Below are 24,423 nucleotides of genomic sequence, written 5' to 3' on the forward strand. Positions count from 1 at the left end.
AAAATAAATAACAACTAAATTACTAAAAATATCATCATCATTGTCTGAAAAACAGCTGATTTTAAAGTATAGGGTTAGACGGATATATTGTGCATGAAAGCATCTAGCATAGTGCTTGCACATAACTGGTGCTCAGTAAATGCTAATGAAATATGAATTTAATTTGCCATATTGCATCTCTATTTTAAAAGTCCAAAGAGGATGTTTTGGACTGCTTATAAATTATAAGCCTTGAAATCTGATACACCAAGAGCAATCTTCTGGCTTCTTTATAGGTTCCCTCCATTTGTTACAGGATATTCAGTGGAATCTAATGCTGGAATTAAGCCCAAAGCTGGAGAAATAGCTGCTAAATACTCCACATTCTAAGTTGAGAGAACCACTGGATATGTAGCGAGACCCGCAGCAGGGCTTGAGGTAGGAGGTCTGATTAGCCATCCAGCCCCACTACCAAGACCAGTCCCAATCCTAGTCAACAAAAAAGAAAAACTGGGGGAGAGAGAGGACCCTGTTGAGAAGTAGAGATTCTTCCCTCCCCTGAAAAAGAGGGAACACCCAAGACACTCAGGACTAGGGGTACCTGGCCAGAGAGATATCATCCCCCAGCTAGACTCTGCTTAGCCAATACCTGTTGGGTGGCCCCCAAGTTTCCTGAACTGGGGGGAAAAAAAGGAAATGAGAAAGAATCTGCAGAAGAGTGACTCTAAAGGGGGAGGTGACAGTTGGAGACATTAATGGTTAAGCCTCCAAAATAGGGGGTGGGTGCTTGGATACCTTTTTGCAATGTGAAACCTTGAATCATCTGTTCAAGATGAACTGACCCAGTTGAGCATTTTGCTATTTCTGGGGCCCACAGGGATCCTTTCAAGAAACAGTGAACAATGATGGAGTTTTGTAAGGGCCCAAAACTTATCCAGGGGAAAGGTATAACAAAATGTGAGGGTTTTTTTTTCCCTTCTATCTTGGAATTATGGTCATGGACAAAACAGAGACTAACATGGGCCAAGTGCCCCATCTTTTAAGTTCAGAAAGCTGCCAGAAGTCAGCACCAATCACCTCTCTACAGGTGTTCTAACTAGTACAAGACCAGAAAACCAGTCCAGCCACCACACAGGTGATTCATACTGGGGAAGGACTGAGAGGAGTGATCAGCCTTGGGAGTGCCATGTTTTGGGGGTGAAGCTATTGTCTGTCCACCCCTGTGGAGACTGGAGATAAGTGTTTTTCCTCCCCGCAGATACAGAGGGAAGACGGAGTCGGGGAGTTCCAAAATAATCACTTGTAAAGACTGTGAGGGTCTGCAATAAAGAGAAACAGACATTTTTTTTGTTTGTTTCCTTGGCTCATTTGCTGCACTGGCCCTGCGCTATCTAGAAAGGAAAACAGAAATGGAAAGAGATGGTGAAGAGAAGGGTAGGCAGTGAAAAATCCCTTTGGAGTGGCAAGGATGGCATGTTTACTAGTACTGCACCCTAGCAGGCTACCCAGCAGGCAAAGGAACCAGGACAATATGCCCTTACAGCATGTGGGCAGCCTGTCAGGGTTCACCTGAGAAGCTGCAATCACGGAGATAAAGGACTGTGAATATTCATGTATTCCCTGCCCAACGGGGAAGAAGCCGTGCCTGAAAGAGGGGAGTGGGGCTCTGCATCAGAGAATGCCCTTCTCACTTCCACTCAGAGCTGCTGGAGGTTCAAGCGGTACTGAAGGAAGCAGAACTGGTAGACCCAAGAGTTTTCATTGAGCTTTAAAATCAAGAACACTGAGCTAAATACCAGAATAAGATTGTCCCAATAATCAAGGCGGATGCAAATGGACAAAATCTGGCCAAGCTGGTCAGAGACCCATTAGAGTCATCAAGGTGAAGCAGGGATGGGGGTCAAGAGGTAGATTTGACAACACATAATTGAAGCAGTGACTAGGGAAAAATAAAATGACTTCGTGTTTTTACCAGAAAGTGAGACTGCCCAGCCCTCAGTGTCTTTGTCCTGTTTCCCACCATTCCCCTTCCTGATGAACAACCCCTCCTTCTCTCCCCTATATTATGGCAGGGGGGCTAGTTGGGTGGGGGTGTGCTGCTTACAAAGTCAGCAATCCCCATCCAAGCCTGCCTGCCTCTTGGTCTCTTTTATTCTCCTGGTAATTGAGCTTTGCTTCCCCCATGGACTCATGTATCTTTTAGCAGTGTTTTAAAGGGCTTTTCCTCTCTCACAGTTCACATGTTGCATAGGTTAACCAGAGCCAACAGATATTATACCACTAAACTGCACCAAGGCTTCTGGCCTCACAGTCACGATGTAGGCCAAACACTGAATGGACCACAGGAGGCATTTAGGGACTCTCTGGGCTGTCCCAAATCCAGAAATACACAGCTGAATTCTGAGAGTGAACTTAAACTTTGGCTTGTTTTCCCTCCATAAAAAGGGGTTGAGAGACTTTTTGGACACCAAAGCTGCTCCTGTAAATAATGTGTGCTATGTGCTTTTGTATGTCCTATGAGGGAAGGCCACGTCCTGCTGGCTAACCACTTTATTCTCAGCACCTATATGCCTGGTACCTAGAAGGCACTGAATAGCTATTTCAGAGGAATGGATTATGACACTGAACAGATTATAACAAAAGACTGAATGGAGGAGTGCATAAATGAATATAGTAGTGAACATTGCATGGAATCTTAATATTAGGCAACAAATGAAATTAGCCCTGAGAGGTGTTCAGACAGCTGTAGACAGTCCTTTCAGGCAATCTAATTTTTTTTATTCCTATCATGAATGTGTATTAGGCACTTAGTACAACTGTGATGAGGGATCTAAAACAAATGCACAGGAAGTGAAGGACTTGGGGTAGAGATGACATAGCCCAACGTCAGCACAACCATCAACACTCAAGCTCCAAAAACCTAACCCAACAAAATACCATCACGGGATTTCTGTGCCTTTTTACCACGCCCTCACCCTCCACTCAGGTGGGTATGATCTGCTCCAGATGCAAGCCCACAGCTATTAATTATAGTAAATAGGAAAACAACTCTTAAAGTAATGGAGTCAGAAAATACCATTGTTTTATTTAAGATAGTTTTCTTTTTCCTTGAATTTTCTACCTTATCATGAAGGAAAAGCTCATTTTTCTTTTTAAATTGCAGTTTTATTTAATTGCTAAAGTCCTACAACAATGACGCAAAGGGTCCCACAAAGACACTGCCTTCTAACCGTAGATGAAACACTGTACTATTGATGGAGAGGAAAACCGTGACAGATAAAGTCACTGCTCAGGGCACTAAGTCAAAGCCTCATAGCGAGGTCTCCACAATGCTCAGTCAGGGGAGAGTCTGCCACTGTACGTATCCAGTTGTATGGAAATCTGTCTTAGCTGCTTTGGCTTCTTGACAATTTGCTAAGAGGGATTTTATCACTCAATGTTAACAATTATTGTATGTCTGCTATGTATGCAGTAATCACTACTCACTCACAAACCTCAAATCTGCCCTCAGCCCAAAAGAAAGATTTTTTTATGAACAGCCAAAGAAACCAGTTTAAAGAATTGACGATAGGAAAAAAAAAGCTGGCAAGAAACTACTTTTAGAAATATATACTAAGATAAACAGATAAATATTTAACATGTATACACAAACATGTTCATCACATCATTATTTATAGCAGTGAGAAATTGCAACAATACAAATATCCAATAACAATGGATTAGTAAAATAAATTATTAGCTATCCTAACAAAGGAAAATCTTACAGCAATTGAACAGGGATGATGTAAATCTACATATACTGTTACCAGAAAAATATTCACAATGTACTGTCAAATTCATTATATTTTTGTTTTACCCACATGCACCCAGAGGCATGGAATGGTCTGGAAGAATATGCACCAAAATATTAGCAATGTTTATTTCTAGGTGATTAAATGTCAGTCATTTTTACAAATGAAAATAGCATTGCTCTTATCATTTAAATGCCAACTTTGTGAAAGTAGAACTCTTTAAAGAGACTTTGTGATTTCCGGTGTTCAATATTTACCAAATATATGTGGAGAAATTTTTAAAGAAAAATTCTAACATGCAAATTTCGATATCTTTTTAAGGATCTTTTTGAAGAAAGTTGTTTGTTCCAATATGGCACTATTTTTTAACTCACTGTAAATAATTTTTTCCAAAATAAAAATCATAAAGCTATTTTATCACAAGCTTGAAAGTTAAAAATTACTTAATTTTATGAGAAAATGTTAAACATTGAGTGAATTAAAGAGGATATAAAACAATTTAGTAATACATACATATGCAGACAAATATGCACAAAAGAAACAGTGTTTACAATGAATATTTCTGAGAGATGAAATTATGAGTGGGTTTTTCCTCCTTTCTACTACATTTAAAATTTTTCTACAGTACCTACTACTTCCAAAATCAGACAAATAATAAGCACTCTAATTTTTTATAATAACATAAGGAACATAAAGTCACATATATATTGGTTGTATTGATAACTGAAGCAAGCACTTTGTTCAAAATGTTCTTTCTCATTACACTCACTTGGAAATCTCTGATAGTATACTCTGTTACTTAAGCCCTGAATAATGGAGAATGTGTAGCTCTGAATTCATTTCAGCCTCCTTCTGGCACCTAATTAAAGGAGTGACACAGCTCTTGTGGTCTTGGCTGCTTCCCTCTCACACAATGCTATAGCTAGCAGATAGTCGAACAGAAAGGGAAAAAAATCAATAGCTTTGAAACTCAGCATAATTATCTGAAACAGATAAGCTACAGCCCTTGAAACACTACATTACTCAATTTCTTACTGACTTAATTAATAACATTAGACTAGTCTATAAATTTTATAAAATCAGGAACCATGTCTTACTTTCCTCACTGTATCTCAGCATCTGCCTGGTACATACAGGCAGTTAGTAAATATGGATGAATGAATGAATTAATTAATAGGTAATTTATGGCCAGGCTCTGTTATCTTCCCTAAAATTCTGCTGATGGCTTTATAGCATCCTTATTACTAAAACTATAAAAAAAGAGGGTGTGTCATAAGGTCACATTTCATTGTTTTATATTCTATTACTGAAAATACAAGTAATAGGCATAGGATGTGTCCCAGGAAGCAACTTTTCTCATCATTATGGCTTAATAATTAGCGATTATTCAGTACCTAATCCTCTCAAGGTAAGTACTGCCCAGAAAGGCCAAGTAAATTTTTCAAGGTTACAAAGTTAATAAATAACAAAACCAAGATAACAACCTGATTCTCTGGGGCCCCAAAGTCCAGACTCTTTCTAGGTAGGAACAAGCATTCTGTCATCTCACCCAGTCAGGTGAGAATGGCTATGGATTCTACACTAATTATCTCACTTAATTATCATCATAACCCTATGAAGTGGGTCAGCATATTATACCATTTTTCAGATGACAAAACAGATAAACAGAGATTAAGCAGCTCGCTCAAGGCCGCACAGCTCTCAGTAGAGCCAAAATAGAATGAAAAGCTAAAAAGTATTGTTGATAGAAGTCTATCAACTCTGTCATAACATACATAGTCAGCATCACTTCCAAGATGATTTACAACTTTGTCAAAAGACAAACTGGCCATACTCTCCACTAACATATATACTTATTCAATCGATCCAACTAGTTTCCTAAACCCTCCTCTCCAAAATGAAGACAATTAGGCTTCCAAGATGCAAAAAACCACCCCATCTGCAAAGCAGAGGACAAAAGTACAAATGTTTCTAAATATTTAAAAGTTATCATCAAATCAACAAACATAAAAAATATATTCCATCCTCCTGTCCTTTTCCCTGGACAAATATACCTGCATAACAACCTAGAATGCCAGATTCAAATTTGGGCTCCTCAGACTCCAGGAAGTTTGGTGCTACTAGACATGACAACACAGCGAGAGCCCCCCAAGTGTACATGTGAACCGCACAGTCCCATATCCAAGTTCCTTCCACAGCCTTCCCCTCCCGCCAAGACCTGTTCTTTGGCCATCCCTCGAGCCTAGGAGTGCACACAGCAGTGGGGCAAAGTCACCCTCAGGATGAGAGGTGGGGAAAACGCCTCCACACAGGTAGGCAGGCTATAGAAGTGGGCATGGGTCGTTTGGGCAGAGAATTCCAGGGTCTATAAAAGCCTCATTGATGCCCTGCCTTGTTAAGAAGGACTGAGACCAGAGGACCAGTGAGGTCCCCAGAAAGTAGGGCACAGAGCTAGGACTCCTCTTGCCAGAGTTAAGGGGAACACTGATGAGAACCCTAGCCAGCTCTCACACAAGCTTTCAATAGAGGCAGCTGGTTATAGTCAATCTCCCACAAAGCATCCCCTCTCCTTACCTTTCTCTAACTAAGACCTGGCCATCCATCAAAGTACAATTCATTCACTCTTCTTCCAGTAGTCAAAGCATTTATAGTTTGTAGTTTCCAAATTTGTCTCTTAATTGCATGACATTTGGTGAGTTTTTAAAATCTTATCAACTGGATTAGTTTTGTTTGTCTAAAGCAGTGGTTCTCAACCAGGGCGATTTTGCCCCCCAGGAGACACGTTGCTAAGTCTGGAGACATATGTGTTTGTCTCATTTAGTGGACAGAGGCCATGGATGCTGCTAAACATTCTACAACATAAGGGACAACCCTTCACAATGAAGAACTATCCAGCCCAAAATGTTAGTAGTGCTAAGACCAGGAAACTGCTCTAGAGTAAGAACTCTCTGAGAATAGAGAGGCTGTCATTTACTCCTTTGATCCTCACATGGCTGAGTGCTGGACCTCATTAAGTCTTTGTTGCCTGGCTATCTGGTCCCACACCTTTCTAAAACATTCATTCATGCAGTAATTCAAAAATTAGTGTGCCAGGAACTGTGCTCAGCTCTGGGAATGCAAATATGAATGAATCAGCAGAAAAGGCAACCACCTACTACTGTTAATACGTCATGAAAAATGCATGCATCACTAGCAGATATTTGTACTTGTGTAGTTTTCTATTCATTATGCCTCCCCTCCTTAGCCTATAAATTTCAAGAATGTAAGTTCACTGTTATAGTTCCAGTATCTTCCACAGTAATAGTGGTAGACACATAGTGGTAGCTATTTTGGATAAATGAAAGAAATGCAAGAACATCCACACGGTGTTTTTTTAAAAGCAGAAAGGAGAAGTATCTAACACAGCATGGGGAGCAATGAAGGAGTAAGGGAAACTGCCTTGAGAAGAGCTAACATGGATTAAGCACGAATTATATTCCAGAAACAGTTCTAAGCATTTTCCACACATCTATTCTAATGCTCACAACAATCCTACCAGAAGACACACGTTACAGATGAGAAACACGGGCAATGCAGGCTGACCTGCTGAAGAATACAGCAAATGGTGGGATCAGGATTTGAACATAGCTAACTTTGGAATCTTTGCTCTTAACCACTAGACTGCACAGTCAAGAGACGAGTAAGACTTGGCCAGGTGAGGAGCAAGAGGTGAGGACTCGAAGGAAAGCATTCTAAGTAGAGGGAACGATACAAGCAAAACCAGCACAGCCTGACTTATTTCAGGAACTCTAACCCTTACCAATATAACTAAAGCATAAAGAGGAAAACTGATGAAAGATAATGCTAGAGAAGTAATCGTGGCCAGATCCTAAGAGACATATACAGCAATGCTTCATGTATCCAAGATTATCAGGGAAGAAGCACAAAGCTTTTAATCAAATAGCTCTGGGTTGAAAAGCCAACCCCATCATTTTGTTAAAAGATTTCTCTGAGCATTTATTTCCTTATCTGAAAAAGAAATAACATACAAATATCTACTTTAATAAGTAGCTGTGGGAAAAATGTTAACAAACATAAGAACTAAGAACCAGGCCTGGTACATTTTTTTGTGTCCAATAAATGTTAATAATTTAATTTTGCAATTGTGGTTATTGCTAATCAACTTTTCTCACATTTATAAATCCGCAACGTAATTGAAGCTTATTTTCTCAAGCACTACAACTTACTGAACCATCTTTTTCCTTATCTGATTGTAAAGTGAATTCTACAAATCCCCCAACCTAACAAACATGAAACTTACATCTCATATCTACAGACAGCTGCACCTGTCCCAACCTCTCTACCACCTCCAGCGCCCTTTTGCAGCCAACGGCACAGCTGTGGAAATACCTGAAACTTCTTGTATCCCTAGATTTAAAAATAGGGACATAAAGATAGAACTGCTTAGAATAGTGTTTCATTCAGAATTTGAGAAAGGAAAAAGGAACATAGCTGCTTAGAGTGATGATTACCACCCAGTGAATAGACAGGATTTTCAAAGCATTTTGGTGTGTTGTCCCCTATCCCCAAATCCACCAGTAGCCGTGATGTGCCATCTCTGCTAATGGCTAGCTAGCCCATGGCCAGTGCCCTTGGATACTTGATGTTTGTTCATGTCTCCTGAGCTACACTTTAAGCCCATCTTAAGACTGTGAGCTGGCTTCCACCTACCTCCCAGTCTACCTTTCTACTATGTTGTCCGTGGGCCACTTACTAACTTTCCACACAGGGAGCACACCAGGCACTTCCAAATTTCCCTGCTTTGGCCTTTGCTGTTGTGTCTGCCTGGAGCATCCTCCTGCCTCGCCTCCCAGTACTGCTACTCCATCTTACCATCCTTCAAGGCTTAGTACAAAAATGACCTCTTCTCTGATTTCCCTCCTTCTGACAAAATGAAATGCCACGTTCTGCAAACTTCCCCAGCATTTTGCTTATTTACAGTTACAACGACCATGTACTAAACAGAGGTATGTGGCGAGCACCATTGTAGGTGCTTTCTGTATGCTATCATGTCAGTTTCACTACAAACTTTTAAGAAATAATTATAAACCCCATCTTACAAATGGAGAACCTGAAGCTCTGAGTTGAGCTTACCAATAATCACACAACAAGAAAGGGACACAGCCAGAATTCCAGCCATGTTCTGAGTCCCCAAATCCATAGCTTTTCACTCTGCAATGTTGCCTCTCTTTGATGGCCCTATTTCCAGTTGGTTAATTATAGACATATATACCTGTCCCATGGGATTACAGAAAACCCCTTGATGATAGGGACCAGGGTATGCTGATCTTTATAAATGTGGATAATAATGCACTCATTTATACAAGGTTCTTAGGAGAAGTAAAAGAGACAATATATTTAAAGCACTTAGCATAGTATCGTGCAAATAATAAGCACCAAATAGTTTGTTAGTTTTCTTGTTGTTGTTGCTGTTGTTACCGTGTCAGGTACCAAGAATCAAGCCTTGCACATAGATCCTGAGCTGAAGTTTATTTCTGAGAAGCAACTGAAATGGGTAAGGACCTCATGGAAGAGACAAATGCTACTTTTACTTTGCATTTCCCCATAGTATTTGACTATTGAATCAGAAGCAACAAGAGTCGCATAGTAACTTTCTTGTTTCTATGCTAGGGTCAATTGATTTCTGTATCTTTCTACGGTCAGGAGGATGTTAGGAGAGCTTCCTAGTTAGTTCAAAAGTTTTGCAGCATTGTTACTTTTTTGCTGCCCTCTCCTATTGGATTTGTGAAGGTTCCCCTCTGAGAGGTCAATACTTAACAAGTTCTGAGCTAGAAGAAAACCACAAAATTTTACAAAAGTAAAATGGAAGTACAAAGGGCAAAATGTATTCTAAAATTCTGGTGCTTACAAACATAGTGAAACACTTTCTTTCATCCTCATAGCACTTAACAGTACTTTAAATCATATTTGTCTACTCGTTTGTTTTTGTCAGTCGCCCCCTAGCAGGAGGTAAACTGTCTGAGAGGAAGCAATCTGTCCATCCTGTTCACTGCTTTCCCGCAGGGCCTAAGTCATACCTAGTATACAGCAGTAGTCACATATTAGTCGATTGATCACATTTATATGTACATATGAATATATATATGTCCATGACATTATTCCATGGTTTATGAATAAATGTGAATATATCCCTACAAGTAAGTGCATAGTGTACATTTATGTACATATATTTGTGTAGAATATATTTCAAACTGGAAAATGCAGATACCTGTTTGCCAAACTTGGATCTCCTGAACATAATAAAGGCTTCTGGCTGAACTTTCTACTATTATTTAACAAACATACACTACTACCTACATACTAACAATTCAGATGGTAAAAAATGGATTTTATTAAACATGAAGAGTTGAAATTTTTTTTTTTACTTAACAAACTATAATACTTTTACCTTTTTAAACCCCTCGTCCCTGTTCATTAGCTTAAGTGCGAGGGGTATAAGAGAAGGAGGCAGACTATAGACCAATAAATTTTCTCTACAAATTTGGCAGGTAAAATGTTCCAAATTCGTATGGGCTGGCAGGATGTCCTTATTTAAGTTGTAACATATGCAGAAAATTATAACAATTATAGTAACACCATGGACTACGTAAATGTGCCACACACTTAGCATCAGTTTCTTTTTTATTATTTAAACCTTATACCAACCCTGAAAGGTTGGTGTTATTACCCCATTTATAAATTAGGAAACTAAGACTTAAAGAGATAGAGTAACTTGCCAAAGATACTCTACTGTTTATCCAGTCATGGCACAGTCTGAAAACTCAGGGTTCTACTCTGAAACCCAAACTCTTTTCAGTAAGCAACAATGCCTCCTACACAGTGTTATAGACACTAACTTTGAGGGATATGTGTTTAGGCAGTTTTTGTAGTATGTGCATTTTAATAAGTAATTCTCTGCACGTAGAGACTAGACCAAATGACAGCCAAACACACTGAAGATTACCCCAGGCTACAGACAGCAAAGGGCAAATGTGTCTCCACAACTATCAGTCTGTGTTTCTCAGAATATGGAGCATTTTCCACTTGATTACATCCTTCAAAAGAAATTTATTTTCTAACAGAGCTTCATTATTCCTCCTCCTATACAAAACAGAAATGGACTTTCACTGCAAACCAATGGGAAGTTCTTAACTCATTTCCTTATATTACTTGAAGTGAATGTGCTTTCTGTCTTCAGAGAAAAGAATTGCTGGACGCATGCTAAGCCTTTGGGATGCTTTTGAGTCCGACAATCAATGTTGTGGAGGTGAGAGATTAGTCCTTATATACTTTTAAGGGGAGTGGGGTTATTTTAAACTCAATGAGAGGAGAATTCTAAAAAAAGAGAGAGAGAGAAAGGAAAGGCTTCCCTCCCAGTTTAGAGAAGAATTCAGATACCTTTTCCTGAAAGAATTGACTATTATTTCTTAGACCTTCTTTTCAGGAGCAGGCCTGAGATGGGGAGGGAAACCACATGTTTTAAAAGCCTTTTTTAATTTATAGATATTTCTGATCATTTGTAACTAACAGTAATGAGGAACATTTAAATTGCCTCTCACCTGCCCATATAATACTTGGGAAGATCCTATGCAGAGCAAAGGAAAGCACCCCCACCCAGACCACTCCAATCACAGGAGGCACCAACTACAGCACCATCAGCCCCAGGGACTGAAGGTGAAAGGGACGCCTGGCAGAGGTGGAAGCACAGGTGTGTCACCCAACCTGCCCAGGGAAGCGGAAAGGAAGGGAAAACAGCTCTGCCTTTCCTCCAATCCACACACAACCCCTGCTGCCAAGAACTTATTTTTGGACACTTAAACTGAAATTCCCAGAAAGGAAGGGAAACTACAATGTCTGAGTGATACTCAGAGTTCTGGTATCCAACCTGGTTTTAGTTTTTTGTTTTCTGATATCAAGACCCTTCCTAAATCACATCTCCCATCCTTTGGAAGGGATCCAGTCTAAGCTAAGAGAAAGATCTGGGAGCTTTAGAGCTTTTGTGATGAAGATTCCAGCTGTGACACTTCAAAGATACATGACCTTGGGGAAGTACCTCATCTTTCTGAAGACTCAGTTTTGTGGTTGGTAAAATGGGATTAATATCTGTTATTAGAAAGCTGTTGAGGCTTCAACATAAAAATCACTCAGTACCCAGCTCTTATAGGGCATCCAGAAGTGTCCTGTGTTTGTTAAGGGCACATTGCACAAAGCAGCAGATGCTGGCTGCGTGCTCATGTTTCCACTGCCCAAGACTTGCCCATACTCCCTCATTAGTGATTTATGTTACCAACCACTCACCTAACCTCATTAAGATGCCGCTTACCGGCTTCTAGTGTCCTGTATCTTCAAAAGTCTGCTGAGCCCAGAGATAAATTCTCATTAAGTGCAAGGGACAAAGTTGCCTGGGTTCCCCTTCCCACCGGGAATCAGTAAACCGTTGAATACAAATCAGGCCAGGGCAGAAACACGTGTGCAGGCTTTTTACATTGACGAAACAGGTGTCTGCACATCTTTTGAGGTAAGGGGTGGGAAAGGACCCCTGACTACTGTCTGCTGTTTGGGAATGGACAGGAAGGGGAGTAGGACAAGAAAGACTGCACGAAAGATGCCTCTGCGAGGCGGTCCTCACTGGTGACCCTGTCCTCGGCGCAGTGGGAAGAAAGGACACGAGTGGGGAGAAGCCGCGAGAACAGGAATACCTGAAGAGTCTGGCCGCCGTCTGGTTCCTCCTCCACGCTGTGCCCTGTTGTAGCACCCCCTGCACGATCTCCTTCTCGTTGGGCAGCCGATAGACCGGGAAGATGTAGAGCCAACAGAGAACCACGACACAGAGGGCACTGGCTCCAACTGGCAGCCGGGTCCGTGGGAACTTCCACGCCAGGATGGCCATGGCCCCTCTAGAGGTGTGTCGTCGGGCCCTCCCGCAGGGGTTCATCTCAGCCCCGAGGTCCCGGGGGGCACGGGCCAGAGCCTCAACACAACTCTAAGCGAAGTGGCAGCGGAGGGCGTCCCCACTGCCGGCCCCCCATGCACACACACCTTTCTCTTTCTTGCTTTCACTCGCACTCACGCTTCTTCAGACCCCACAGCCCCAAAGGTCAGAGCAAGGATTTTTTTTTTTAATGCAACTTTTTCAAGAGGAAGTAGCTGGGGGCAAGTCACGAGCTATGGGCCATGGTCGCTTCCCCTGCAGAAGGCGGGCACTGAAGTCTCTGTGAGCGAGGAGAGCGGCGGCGGTGAGTCGCTCTCGCCAGTTCTGCAGCATCACGGTCGCCCTCCGCGTGGGTCCGGGGAGAGGCTCGGCTCCCTCCCAGACACTCAGTCCGCGGCGTCCCCTTCTGAGAGATGCTCCTGCGCCCTTCGCCGCCTCTCCCCGCCTCCCGCGCCGCTGCGCAGCCAGGCACCCTCCCCAGACGCGCTCTCCGCGCCGCGCCAAGTCCTTGGAAATTTCCACGGTGGCCCGGGACCGCTATCCTGCGCCGGGCTTCTCCGCCTCGCCAGCCAGGACCCTCGCTCCCCACCCCTCCGGGAGAAGAAAAGAACTCGCTCTCATCAGTTAATTCAGCAGCGCGCTGCAGCCTTCCGCTGCTCCCCGGACTTCGCAGACAAACGCCCGGGGATTGGTGGAATTCAAGGTCCCCCTCACTCCCCCACCCGCAAAATTGCCTCCTTCAACCCGTTCAGATCCGCGACGCTCAGCTGGAGCGTGCGGGCCTCTCTCTCCCGCCCTTGTTCTCTGGAGATAGAGGTAAACAATAAAAAATAAGCTCTCCCCCCCCGCAAAACATATATATCCCTGAGTGTGGCAGAGACTGGCTGATAACCTGGCCCTTCAACACGAAGCCTGCGTGCAGGAACTATCACCCGGCCGCCGTCACCCTGGTCCCTCAGTAAATGGTTGGTTATTAACCCGCAGTGAGAGGCTAGGAGGCCGACGGAGATTTATCCCTTCCTGGGCCCCCACCCCCATTACCAGGTCCCGGAGCCGCGGCTCCAGCCGCCACCGTGTGTGTGTGTGTGTGTGTGTGTGTGTGTGTGTGTGTGTGTGTGTGTGAGAGCGCGCGCACGCGCGCGCGGGCACACACACACCGACGATCACGACCCGCACACGCGCGCACGAGGAGGTGCGCGCACCCGGGGTCCTCCGCCTCGCCTCCGCCCTGCGGGGAAAGACGCTGATGCATCCAGATGTGCTGGCAGCTGGTGTCCAGGCACGCAAACCTCAGGACGTGACAGTGCGTTGGAGGCGCGTTCGCCTCCTCCGCATTTTAGATTAAAAGGCTGTTGTTCCTATACCTCCTTCTTGCTCCACCGACTAGTTCATTGCAATCCCGACCTTGGAAGAGCACCATCCGCCTGGACCCGCGGAGTCCAGGGACCCACTGTTAGCCATTTATTCTTGCCTTGGCGGCTGATGCAAGCTTGGGTACCTCCTAGTGGTTGCCTGTTCTATTTGCTTAAGCATCTCGTCTAGCATAAAGTGGGCAAGGACAAAGAAGAAACGCGGCAGCCTGCAGATCGGGTTGGCTTAGTCTTCAGGAAACCAAAGCTAAGGCGGTAGCTCCATTTGCTCAGCCGACCATGCTACAGCGTCCAGCGCAATCGAAATGCTATATGGTCTAGTATCATTCTCCAGCATCTTTCTCCACTAAGAAGTGGAACTTGGGAAGTTGATAGAAAGTTACTTACCAAACAAATAAACAACCGTGGTAGTCTCATTCTTCCAACATTACTATGCTCTCTTAGAAAAATGGCCCTGAAGGGCAGCAAAGTTTGCAACCCTCAAATATGACTCTTTGGGGTATTGATTATTTTAAGTTGGTTATTTTTCAGGCCCAGGAGGCTTAGGAAGAACCTTTGACCCTCCCTCTAACTGCTAAAAGAATTTAAGATGAAAGGCCTATTCCAGGCTCCAGGAAGAAACTATCAGCGATAACTGTAGTTTAATCTGAACTAGGTGTGGCAGGCAGGGAGGAGCCTTTGTGTCCCATTGCATCTAGATGTCCCAGTAAACATTTGCTTACTACACAGCAACACTTTTCATCTCTCTGTGAAGTGCCTTACTTTCCTTTCAAGTCCCAGACTCCTACCTCCTTGTGCTTAGTCCAGAATGGCATTTATACCTCATTTTGTCTTACAGTCTGGAATTTTCATGCTTATGTGAATTCCCGTGTATTAAATTTTGTTTTCTCCTGTTAATCTACCTTATGTCATTTTAGTTATTGGACTAGCCTTAAGGACTAAGAAAGGAAGGGGAGAATTTTCCCCTCCCCACAACACACTGCCCCCCACCCACAAGCATGCTCCAGAAATCTCTCCTACTTAGGTAAATCAGTAGTAGACAGGGGAAACCCTGAAATTCCAAACTTACATCTTACCACAGTGGAACCTAGTAAAGATTCTTTGAAATGAAGATCACCTGAAGCCCTGCAAAGTAACTAATCCACCCTCTTCTGTTCTGGAAAGAGGGGAAGATGGAAGCAGGAAAGCTTTCCTATAGCAGCCAGGGCTGTGGATAAATCATCTGCCTTCTTTGTTCCTATCATTTAAATAAAACACAAACCACTCCAATTTTTCTTTTCTTTCCCAAGTCCAAGGGATACTTGCGGAGTAAATAACAAATAAATAAGCCAACAACCAAAAATTAGACCTATTGCAGTTATGATGGAGCTATGTAAATGTTGCCCAATTTAACCTCATAAAAATGTATCAAAGTCATGCTTTAAGTCAAGAGCCTTCTATGATGCAATGTGCTGTTTTTCCTTCTTCTGAAAACTGAAATTATTTTAACCATTGTCAAATCTTGCCTCACCCTACAGTCCAACCTCATTCCCTGCTTTTCCTTAGTATGAACACTGAATCCAATCAGGTCCTTCCCTTTCCAAGTCACACAGGCATCACTTTTATCACTGTGTTTTGTGGCACACCTTCTTTTTTCCACAGCATGTCTTTTTTCTCCCTCCGCATAAATCCAGTGCATCATCCAAGGCCAACCCAAATGGCTAGGCATTTCTCCCTCCATGTGTTCCCAGACCAACTAAAACATAGGTTTCATGGGGTAGGAACTCAATAAATGTTTGTGCTTTCTGCTCCTGTTCCCTTTGACCTCCTGCTCTGAAGTTCTATCGTATTTGCTGTCTCTGACAAATGATTAAACACTAAATTGTGTTACTATTAAATTGATGCAAAAGTAATTGCAGTTTAAAAAGTTAAAAATATTTGCAAAAATCAAAATTACTTTTGCACCAACCTAATAGCTTTTTTAATAGGTAACTTGTCTCAGCAACTGGGCAGTAAGAGTATTTGGTCTCATATCAAATGACAAGCCTGTGCTTTTGATCCAAATGAGGACTCCATATGACATGATCACGTCTGAGGGAAGAGTAGGAACAATATTCTACATTTTCTTCATATGCCTCCAAGTACCAACTAAGGTTTGAGCACACACATATTCAACAAATAATTGTTGCTTGATTGTTTGCTTGATAAATTTGAGGGCCTCAGACTTATTCAGGCTGTTCCTAAAGCAGTGCTGTTTAAGAAAAAGTATAGTTACCAGAGGGTAAGAGGGGAGGGGGGTGGGAGATGAGGGTAAGGGGGATCAAATATATGGTGATGGAAGGAGAACTGACTCTGGGTGGTGAACACACAATGGGATTTATAGATGATGTAATACAGAATTGTACACCTGAAATCTATGTAATTTTACTAACAATTGTCACCCCAGTAAATTTAAAAAAAATCTACTAGGAAAAAAAAAAGAAAGAAAGAAAATGTATAAACTCCCATGGTTTGTTTTAAATAAAATATTTCACCCGATATTTAGCAATGTGGGTTATATGACTTTTAGTAGATAATCTAGGTATATTGTTTTATGCTTCTGCATCTGCAGATACATACAGTGTTTTCTCAGGGACTAAACAACTTTTAAAACTCCGTAAATGTTTATTTACTGAACTAGTACATATGATGTGCAAAGCTACTTTATACCGTAAGTAAATTGATGGACAGAACTTTTGTGACATCAGAGTTGTAGTGAAAGCCTGTGTCAGAGACAGAACCACCACAGAATAGAAACCATGGAGAAGAGGAAAAGAAGCACCTTTCATTGAAAAGTTGAGAAAGAATAAGATCTGGAAAGATGATCAGAGGAAATAGGACACACACAATTTACAAGCTAGCTTGGATGCTAATGGGTGTGAAGACAAATATTAATAGTCACATAGAAGTCTCTCATTAAAAGATTAAATAGAATTGTCAATGACTTGAGATAAAAAATTTCAGAAGTGTCATCCATTCTTCCATCTCAAGATCTTCTTGTCAGAATGGCTTGGAATGGGGATTGCAAAAAAGCATAAAAACATGCCTTTTCCACCAAAGCAAATAGTGTTGAAGAATGAGAAACAATATAGTTTATCTGAATAAATGCACTCGCTTTACTCTGTTATAAGATACTTGCATTACACATAAAGACATATAGCATTACTTGAAGGTGGACATAGACTGACTGAAAATGTATATTGCAATCTCTGGGGTATTCACTAAAGACTTTTTAGAAAAAAAGTATAATTGATATGCTAAGAGAGGAGATAAAATGGAGTCATATAAAATGCTCAACTGAAACCAGAGAGGGCTGGAGAAAAGGAGGAAAAAGAGCAACCAATCTATATTGAAACAGGAAGACAGAGCATCTGAGAAAGGAGTTCTCCCAGAAGGAAAGTGAAACTAGAGAGACCTATTGGTATATTTGAATGTGTTGAGAAGAGACACTTGTGTGAGCTAGTTAGGCGCCAAATACTAATAGGCACAGGGAAAACTAAACCAACATAAAAATGAGGCAATAACTAACTCCAGATAAAACAAAAAGTTTTGAAAGAAAAGACATACTTTCATACATTTAATCCATAATCTTAATAACATAATAATACTGATTTAACCAAAAAATTTGATACAGTGATATTAAATAAGGGCAAGGTAAAATGGGGAAGGGCGGTATAAGATAAAATCTTCACCTTCCCCAGAAAGAATTCAATAGATAACATTTTTTTTAAGTTGAAGAAAAGGAAACAAGCATATTATTTAGAATTATAAAGTAACTACCTAAAGAAGCAACAGAAAGAGCCAAAAGTAATTGCCTCTGTGGAGTAGGAAATAAGGGATGGAGCAGGTAGATTTATTAGTTTGTTTATTTGTGTTCTTTATTTATTTACTCTTTTAAGCTATTACCGGACTTCTTAATATGATTTCTTTCTCATTTTGTAAAATTTGAAACAAATTTTAAAAAGAAAGAAAACAAATCAGAGGGGAGTCAAAGAATATTCATGGAGATCATTGAGTCTGGAAGTAGAGATTAAGAAAGGAGGGTTGATTAGAGAAACTGTTAGGAGGTCAAATTTGTGGCAGGTGGAGACGAATTTGAAAACAGCCATGAGGGGATGTGAGTGTTGAGAGTAACTCATAGGTTTCTGGCTACATAATTAAAGGTACTATTCTTAAAGACTGCAAGCACTAGAATAAGAGCAAGTTGGGTCTCAGGACCTGAGTTTTGTTTCGGATACGCAGAATTGAGATGCCTTGAGACATCCAGGTAAAAATATCACCTAAGCAGGGATCTATTTGTATCTAGAATTCAGAGAGGTCTGGGTATGATACATATTTGGAAATCAGGGACCTGTAGATGGTGACATAGATGAAATTGTTTAGTGGAGGAAAACATAGTAGGAGGAGAACAGTGCTCTGGACTAAGCTCTGAGGACCCAGCACACAGGGGGCCAGATAAAAGAAGATTCATATGTAAAATAGTTAGAAAAGTGTTGACGCAAGAGGTAGAATGAAAATCCAGAGAGTATGGTGCCTAGAAGGTAAGAGAATGAAATATTGAGCAGAGGAATAAATGATCCACGGTGTGAAAACAGAATATATTTCTATCCATGTGGTAGGTATTTTTGAGGTGATCCAAGGAATCTAGTCATGGCTTCGTTGGAATATCAAAATTTTGTGAATGGATAGTTAATCCTTTTGAGACTATATAGTTTTAGCAAAGTATGTTTGGGAGGAAATGGCCATTTTGATGTACAGCAACAGTGCCGTGATTTCAGAAAAGGCTACTACAGATACATTATGTCTAAGGAGGAAGAGTGGGAGGAAGGGAGCTATCACTTCCTGAGACACTAAGTGTGGCACTTCACATTTTTTAACTCATTTAACCCTCATAGCAGCCCTCTGGGGTACAGCGTGTTGTTATCCCAGTTTTTAAAGGAGCAATTTGAGGCATGTAGAGGTTAAACACTTTATATTATTTTATTCTTTTTCAAGGTTTGTCTAAAAATATCTTAAGAAAAACCTTTTACAAATGGGTAGTTCCCTTATGGAGTAACCCTAAGCAATAGAATTGAAGGGGCTTGGGGTATTATTCTTCCTATACATTCAGAGCTTGCTTAATAAAAGTGTGTTCATCTTTTTACACTAAAAAAGAATATATTATTGATTAACTTTATGTAAGTAAATATTCATATTTACTTTAAATTAAGAAAATCCTAGGTTCCTCGGTTAGGATTGAAAGAATGAAGCACTAGTGAATTTAGTCCAACTAATCGGTGCTAAATTCTGTCAATCCTTTGTGTGTCTTTAGAATTCAAGCTTCCCTTTTTGCTACTGTTTCAATTCTGCTTCTCATTTTCTTTAGTCTCCTAACCTACTCCTTGCCTACAATTCTTTCACTCATCCGTCTTGTGTTCCACTGGCATATTTATCTTACTAAGAAACCCTTTTAATCGCATCATCCTGCACTTAAACAAGGATGCCCAGTTACCCACATATATGTGGCTAAAATCCATACCTTAGCAAGCAGGATGCACCACAATTTCACCAATCCTTATTCTCAATCTTATATCCCCATACAAACAATTGCCTCCAACCAAGCCACCTACTCACGTCCCTACCTTTCTTTTGCTTGCTTCATTTATGTAAGCCCCTTCATTTGAAATTCTGTCTCACTTCCTTTGCCTATACTATAGATCCCATCTAGCTTCACACCCCATCCTTTTCATGAGTATTTCTTTTTTTCCCACATTTCAGGCCACGATGATCTCTCCTCTTTTAATTTGAGGTCAATATCTATAAAACTATGTTAGCAGTGCATCTAGAACTACAGTTCTGAAGTTTCACTTTGTTTTCTTATCCGCATATTGGATTTACATGATTTGCTTTTTCAGTTAGATTTTACACTATTTAAGAGCAGCCACCAACCAAATATAAATAAAAGGCCATCTTTTAAAGACAAATCACTATGATAGGTATAAAAATACAGCGATGAACAAACAGACAGTCCCAGTTCACACAGGGCTTATAGTCTTCATACTTTTCAGCACCCATCAGTCTTTTGTGTTAATAAGAATATAATGCTGTATTCAGTAAATATGCTTACCCATAATTCCTGCTAGTTTATCATAAAATAGACTTTTATGTTATTCAAAGTATCTAAGGAACATGATGAAAACGTTTGTCAAGACAAGTCTGTATTCCCAAGGTCACAGTCTCAATTTAAAGCAAAGAAATTCCCTCCTCTTCCACACCCAAATACGTTTGCTCCTATCAGTTAAACTATCCAGAAGCAAATTTGAGTTGAATCCTGTTTCAATGGCCTAGGATGGTTTTTTTCAGAAGGCCAAGTTCAAGTGAAGTCATTGGGTAATTTGTAAAATAATATATTTTATGAGATCCAGTGGGCATGAAATGTCCAGATACAAATAGATCCCTGCCTAGGTGATGTTTTTACCTGGATGTCTCAAGGCACCTCAATTCCACATGTCCGAAACAAAATTCAGGTCCTGAGACCCAACTTTCTCTTCTTCTAGTGTTTGCTGTCTTTAAGAATAGTACCTTAAATTATGTAGCCAGAAACCTATGAGTTATTCTCAACACTCACATCCTCCCATGTCTCTTTTCAAATTCATCTCCACCAGCCACAAACTTTACCTCCTAACTGCATATTATATTCATTTTTTTGTAAATGTCAATATGTACACTATACCAAATTCTACTCACAATGAATTACAATGTCACCTAATCTTTCTGGGCCACATGTTTCTCTCTTCTAAAATCAGAAAATTGTGCTTGATAATCTTGAACGTCTCTCCAGTTATCGAATTCTACAATTATATATGAGTGCAGTTAGAATCAGATTGGTAAACATAAAAAAAAAAAAAAAAAAGACTGGTAAACATAGAAAGAATGAGAAACAAAGAAATATTAGATTGGTGCAAAAGTGACTGCAGTTTTTACAGTTATTTTTAACCTTTTAGACCGCAATTACTTTTGCACCAACTTAATAATTTCTTTGGTTGTATAATGGATAATTGTTTGTCAACTAGACTGCAGCCACAGGGTGCCCAGATCAAACAGTATTTGTGGGTGTGTCTTTGAGGGTGTTTCTGGATGAGATTAGCATTTGAATCAGTGGATTCAGTATAGTAAATGGCCCTCTCCAGTGTGGGTGGGCATCATGCAATCTATTGTGGGCCTGAGTAGAACAAAAAGCAGAGGAAGGAGAAATATGCCCCTTTTTTCCTCCTGTTTATCTGCCAGAGCTGAAAATTTGGTCTTCTTCTGCCCTTGAACTGGAATTTATATCATTGATGCCCTGATTCTCAAGCCTTCAGACTTGGACTGGAATTATACCACTGGCTTTCCTGGGTCCCCAGTTTGTAGATCTGAGTCCCCAGAAGATAGATCATGGGACTTGATATAATAAACACAAACAATATAACATAACTCAAATTGCAATTGCAACTTGCTTTTATTCAAGTGAGTCATCATGGGATGCTGATTAATATCTTTTATCTTAGTTTCCCAAGTACATTCTTCAAATGAATCTTGTAGGATGGCATCAATCCAGTTCTCCTTCTCAGGGAAAAACAAACCTGGGGGCTTTGCCTAGCATTGGCCATGACTCAATACCACATCTGAAATAGCTAAAAGTATGATCTCTTGCTCTAAGATGTTCTCTCAAGAAAAAAGTGATGGTGCCCTTTTCTAGCATCATTACCCAGTTATATACGCCCTCTCTATCTCCCACAATTTTCACTTGTTTTCATTTATGACTTCATTTCAGCCTTCCTGGGAGGGAGTCTCTGCCCTACCACAGGGCAGGCAGCAGGCATAGTTTTGCCAGATTTTCCTCTTCTGTCCCTACCCAGGTGATAGGACTAAAGTTAGAAAAGTTAAGGATGATGAGACTATTTCTATCACTAGGCAGTATGACAGCGCTTCCAGCCTAGTTTAGACACCTGACATGCTTTCCAGCTACTGTTCCCTTAAAAGTACACTCAGTCAAAGTCAGAGGAATTAAAATAGTGTCCTGCTCACTCATATGTGAAATATAAAACAAAAAGTAAACAAATGAACTAACAAAACAAACTCATGGATACAGACAACATAATGGTGGTTACCAGAAGGGAAAGGGGGAGAAAGAGGGTAAAGTTGATAAAGGGGGCCAAATACATGATAACAGAAGGAAACAGACTTTGGTTGGTGAGCATGAAATAGAGTACACAGGTACCAAATTATAATCTTATACACCTGGAAAATCATATAATATGATTAACCAATGTTACCTCCAATAAATTTAATTTAAAAAATAATAGTAAAATAGTGTCCTGAATACTATCTCCCTCTTTCAGACATAAAAGGGCAGTTCCAGACCCAGGACATCTGGAAACAGGAAAACAAAGAAAACTTTTGTGAGACTGAATACAGAATTGTTTTGACTACATCAAACCCTACTCCTCTTTTCTCAACTCTGCATTCCAGAAACCTGTCCAAAGGTGTTTCCCTTTTATTACCCATATAATAAGATACAACACACATTCACTCAAGTGAGTCAGCCATCTTTTCCTGCCTTATAGTCTCCCAGATTCATTAATAGATGTTTTAATTGCTTATCTCAGTTTTCAACCAAACTTTTACTATGCATGTGGTTAGGTATATCTACCTGTCCATACATTATTACTCTTTTTATTCCAGTTTTGTACATTGCCAGCAGTTGAATGCATACCTTGGTCCAATGAAATCTCGTCTGGCAGATCGATTAATGCACAATCTGGTGCTCCATACCTTAGATGGCATTTTCAGCCATTCCTTAGGCACTGGGTAAGCATAGACTAAAGTAAACTACATGTCTACTCCAGGCAGGACCCATCTGAAGCCAGCTAGGGCTGCTAGTGAGAGCCCTGTGTATCTACTTGTCAGCAAAATGCTGGCTCTTAATCTCAGAGACTCTTCCTAAAGTCATCTGCAGGAGACTCTTCTTGATATTTTGTGTCGGCTTTTATCTCATTAGCAGCTTCAGCAGGAGGCAAAGGAATTTGTCATTTTTCCACCCAACATCTTATAACACCTTCATGCTGTTTGATTCACGTACCTGGATAGATATTTCCAAGGGCTGGACTAGGACAGCCTGTATATTCTAGTCCCTTTCTGAGCCACCAACTGGGCTTTTCAGCTTGCCATCTATGTAGTCCACTTCAATTCGTCCTTGGAATTCCTACAGGGATTTCCATAATTGCATTCTTCACAAAGCACTGTCTGACTATATATCAAGACCTTGGCAAGTTAAGGTTCTTGCTGTACTATGGACACACTGCCCTCAATTTTGACCATTGTTCAAACTTATGTTTGCTTCTGCAGCCAAGGTTTTATGAACCACCATCCATTGGAGCAAACCTCTAGACTGCATCTCATTCTCAAGCGTGGAATTTCTATCGGTAAACCAAGAACTTCACTTCACTTTAACAAAGGGAGAAACCAATGATTCAAACCATTATGCACTAAAGCTGCCAAGTTTGAGGGCTCCTGCTGTTGGTCCTAAGGGCAGGGTGGCAATAGAATTAGGATACAATACACATCCCCAGAGTCACGGCCACCGTTGCTATTTTAACACTGAGCTCTTCTGAGCTGCTCCTTCCTTGTGGAATGAATCTGACATTACCCAGGACATAAAGGTATTTTGGATCTCAGAATTCTTTGGGAAAGTTTTCAGTGTGATTTCTTTAGATATGTTTTCCTTACCAGTTGTTTCTCCTCTTCCTCTGCGATGCCGATGATATAAATGTTAGACCATGTAATTTTGCCTCACAAGTCCTCATGGCTGTTAATTTATTTTCTATCTGTTTGATCCCTCTGTTCTTCAGATTGAATAATTTCCCTTAAACTATCTTCAGATACAATTTTCCCTCTTTCATCTCCATCATGCTATTGAGGCAATCCACTGATATTTTTATTCCCAATATTATATGTTTTAGGTCTAAAAAAAAAAAATGTGCTTGGTTTGTTATTATAGTTTCTATTTCTCTGCTAGAATAAATAGAGTGGATCTGACAAGACTCTTTCAGCAAAGTGATTGCCTGTGCTGAAGTAATTTTTCTTCCTCCCGCCTAGCAATAATGTGCAATCTGACAACACGCATAGCCTACACCTTCCAAAATTTGAAGAAAGGCCTGAATCTATGCATTTAAGTAGCTCAGCAAACAACATCCAAGTAAACTCAAAGAAAAATAAGCTCAAACACATCATAATAAATTGCTGAAAACCAAACATTAAGAAAAGCTTTGAAAGG

At 40.7% G+C, this 24,423-nt stretch overlaps 1 protein-coding gene across 2 annotated transcripts in view; it reads right to left on the reverse strand.

Moving 5' to 3' along the window:
• Nucleotides 1–12,926, reverse strand: part of ST8SIA1 (ST8 alpha-N-acetyl-neuraminide alpha-2,8-sialyltransferase 1) — a 132,981-nt gene extending 120,055 nt beyond the window's left edge. The window contains exon 1 of one of the 2 annotated variants that reach the window (XM_019738024.3): nucleotides 12,509–12,926. In XM_019738024.3, the coding sequence (XP_019593583.1) occupies nucleotides 12,509–12,744 (236 nt within the window). In that variant the 5' untranslated portion in view covers nucleotides 12,745–12,926. The remainder of the gene's footprint in view (nucleotides 1–12,508) is intronic. The other variant, XM_088798332.1, reaches the window with a different exon arrangement.
• Nucleotides 12,927–24,423: the final 11,497 nt, after the last annotated feature.

This window comes from Rhinolophus sinicus, chromosome 1 (genome assembly GCF_057876585.1).
Source record: "Rhinolophus sinicus isolate RSI-liver-muscle chromosome 1, RSI-T2T, whole genome shotgun sequence".
NCBI lineage: Eukaryota > Metazoa > Chordata > Mammalia > Chiroptera > Rhinolophidae > Rhinolophus > Rhinolophus sinicus.